The 3,853-nt window shown below is 36.2% G+C and overlaps 1 protein-coding gene across 1 annotated transcript; it reads right to left on the minus strand.

The window, feature by feature from the left end:
* Window positions 1-2,079: 2,079 nt before the first annotated feature.
* LOC109219222 lies at window positions 2,080-2,678 on the minus strand. Its single transcript, XM_019383662.1, has 3 exons — window positions 2,608-2,678; window positions 2,324-2,488; window positions 2,080-2,263 (listed from the first exon to the last, which is right to left on the minus strand). The coding sequence occupies exons 1-3, from the start codon at window positions 2,676-2,678 to the stop codon at window positions 2,080-2,082; spliced, it is 420 nt and encodes a 139-aa protein (XP_019239207.1).
* Window positions 2,679-3,853: the final 1,175 nt, after the last annotated feature.

Raw genomic sequence — 3,853 nt, forward strand, 5'->3', positions numbered from 1 at the left:
ATGAGTTTTAAAAACCCTTCTCTGAACAGTCTTTCCGCATATGCGACTACCGCTTCTGCGATTTTCCATCCGCTTTTGCGGAACTCACTAATACGCCCAGGACCGCTTCTGCGGTCGGCAACCGCATTTGCGGAGACCGCTCCTGCGGAACCCCTCCGCTTCTACGGAAATCCTCCACATAGCCCACACTCGCACCTGCGACCAAATCTTCGCATCTGCAGAACCGCATATGCAGCCCCTTTTCCGCAGATGCGGAAATACCAGATATCAGCAAACCAGCAATTTCACAACTCCAAAATCCATCCCGTTGGCTATCCGAAATCACCCCGAGGCCCCCGGGACCTCAACCAAAAGTGCCAATCCATCTTAAAACATCATTCAGACATGCTCCCATCATCAAAAACACCACAAATAACACCAAAACCCTCAAATTACATCGGATTCAAGCCTAAGTTCTTCTAAAACTTCTGAATTACACATTTGATCAAAAACCCGACCAAAACACCTCCGAATAACCTGAAATTTTGCACACACATCCAAAATCTCCTAACGAAACGCAGCAACTCCCGGAATTCCATTCCGACCCTCGGATCAAAATCTCACCTATCAACCGGAATTCGCCAAAATACTAACTTTGCCAATTCAAGCCTAATTCTACACCGGACCTCCAAAATAAATTCCGATCACACTCCTAAGTCACAAATCATCCCCCGAAGCTAACCAAATCACCGGAAGTCACATCCGAGCCCTCTAACTCATAAGTCAATAACCGGTTGACTTTTCCAATTCAAACCTTCCTTACAGAGACTAAGTGTCTCATTTCCTTCTAAAACCAATCCAAATCGACTCATTCACCCAAGACTCCTATAATGAAACATAAGGAAGCAGAAAATGGGGGAAACGGGGCGGTAACTCACGTGACGACGGGCCGGGTCGTCACAACAGGTAACATATTTCCTACTACATTTACAATTAACTCATTTTAAATAGGAAAACTCTTCACTCTTTCCAGCTCTTTGTGCCACTTTGCTTCACTCTACCCTCTGATGTGCAATTCCAGCACAATATCTTTAATCCTCTGAGTGCAAGCCATCATCTTTCCTTGGAACCTTCTTTGATTTCTCTCTGTCCAGATGTGGTAGACCACTGTTGTAAATAGGAATATTAGTATATCACCTCTAACCTTGCTGGCAGTCCTTCTTTTTATCCATTCAATTTCCTCTTCCCAGCTACCAATTTAATGTTTTTCTCCTATCCACTGCAATAATGTAGCCCATATTGTTCTGGAGTAATCACACACAAACATCATATGTTCCATTGTCTCATCCACACTCTTACCACATAGTACACAGTCGCTTGCTACTGATATTCCCTATCTCCTTAGTCGATCATCTGTGGCTAATCTTCGATGTAATACCAACCATAGTATGAACTGGTGTTTTGGCATTGCTTTGGACCCTGTTGTTACTCTCTACCAAGGACCCTTCTGATACTGAGGTCTATAGCAATAAAAAGTTGCTTGATGCTGAACTTTCCTTGCTTATAGTATATGCTCAATTCAGCAGCTGGGTGCTTTTCAATGAACCAGTCCTTGATATCAAAAATCTTCCTAACAAGCCAACATGCTTGTTTAGGAGTATCCATTGTCATAACATTTTGTTCTTTAATGTAGAAGTTGTGGATCTATTGGATCCACAGTGTGTCCTTCTTTGAACTAATTGCCAACAGCAGTTTGCACAAGGCAGCCTTATTCTATAAATGAATATCCAGAACATTTAGTCCACCTGCTGAAAATTGCATACAAATTGTGTCCCGTCCAATTAAGGCTCTCTTAGATGGTTCACTACTTCCTGTCCATAAAAAGGTTCTGCATGTTGTAACTATTAGCTTGATAATCTTCTTTGGCAATAGAGACACCTGCGCCTAGTATGTCTAGATTTCAAATATCACACTCTTAAGTAGTTGAAGCCTTCCACTGTATGAGAGAAACTTGGCAGTCCAACAGTTAATCCTAGCAGTGATCTTCTCAATCAATGGCATACATTGTTGAACAGTCAATTTCTTTGAAGACAATAGTACTCAAAGATATTTAAATGGTAGCTCCCCTAGTATGAATTGCATCTCTTCTAAAATCATTTCTTTGAATTCCCTTGTGACACCAGCGATGTATATAGCACTCTTCTCCATATTAGCCTTGAGACCTGACACCTTAGAGAAATGATTGAATCTTTCCAGTAATAAGTTGATAGAAACCTTATCTGCTCTACAACACAGAATCAAATTATCAGCAAAGCATATGTGGGTGATGTTGTTTCTCGAGCACCTTGGATGGTAGTTAAAGTTTGGATTGAACTTAAAACTCTTCAAAGCCCTGTTCAGGTACTCCATCACCAAAAGAAACAGGTAAGGAGACATTGGGTCTCTTTGTCTTAACCCCTTCTTTCCTTGGAATTTAGCTGGCAAGCCCCCATTCACTAGCAAAGAGTAGCTGACAGTGGTAACACACTCCATTATCAACTGCACAAACTTCACATGCATTCCAAACTCTAGTAGTATCATCTTTAAAAAAGGCCATTCAACTGAGTTATAAGCTTTTCTTATGTCAACCTTAAAGCAGCATCTTGGTGAGATCCCTTTCTGAGTGTATCCTTTGACCAATTCATGGGCAATGATGACATTATCCAGTATGTAAAAATTATTTATAAAAAATGATTAAAAAAGACACAACAAAATTAACTACCTAAAATTAACTGATCAAACATGGGTGATATAATAAAGATAAATACATAACAAAAAGTTATTCGATGACTACATAAGTCCCTTTATTTTAATCTAGAATTTGTTCATTAAAATTCAGACAATATCTTTGAGAACAATAGAATAAAATTTAAACTAATAATTATTTCAAGGGTAATAAAATATATATCTTCTATTATATTACAAATACAAAGTAACAGAGAAAAATATTAAATAAAGTAATATGCTAATAAAAATTTCTATTAACAATGTAATAATACTAATATTGGATGATATAATAAAGAAAAATACATGACAAAAAAGTTATTCGTTGCGCTGCCTGTATAAGTACCTTTAGTTTACTAGAGATTTTATTCATTAAAATTTAGATAATATTATTAAGAACAACAAAATAAAATTTAAAATAAAAAAATATTTCAACAGTAATAAATTATACATCTTCTCTTATATTACAAAAAGAAAGTGAGCAGGCAAAAATAGTAAATAAAGTCATATACTAATAAAAATTTCTATCAACAATGTAATAATACTAAACATTGGCTAATATAATAAAGAAAAATATAGAACAAAAAAGTTACTCACCGACTATATACCTTTGATTTAGAGATTTTATTATTGGGTATATCATATTGATAAACAAGATGACGATTAAAATTTATTAAAGCAATACCATCTAATAGGATCAAACAAGCCCGATCATAATTCAATTTAATTAATATCTTTTAAATATTGACCGCGCATCGCGCGGGTATGACTACTAGTGAGTAGCTAATGGTACGGGTAAAAGAGAGGTAAAAATTTCCTTTCTCTTGATTTAGTGGACAAGTAAAAGTAGAAATATATTTTTGATATAGTGGACAAGTACAAGTAAACGAGGGAGTATATTCTAAGAACTTACGAGTTTACTAAGAACTTGTGAATTGCATTTAAGTGGTTGAGATATGTTCATCCTAAATAGGTTTCGAGTTCAACCCTGTATCAAATTTTAAAAAAAAAATTGATAGAGAGTTATTCCCCCTTTAATGACATTATACGATGTGAATCTGAATTAATCAAGTTAGTAATTTCATATGCAAGATGATTTTTTTTAAAAAAG

Source organism: Nicotiana attenuata, unplaced genomic scaffold (genome assembly GCF_001879085.1).
Source record: "Nicotiana attenuata strain UT unplaced genomic scaffold, NIATTr2, whole genome shotgun sequence".
Classification (NCBI taxonomy): domain Eukaryota; kingdom Viridiplantae; phylum Streptophyta; class Magnoliopsida; order Solanales; family Solanaceae; genus Nicotiana; species Nicotiana attenuata.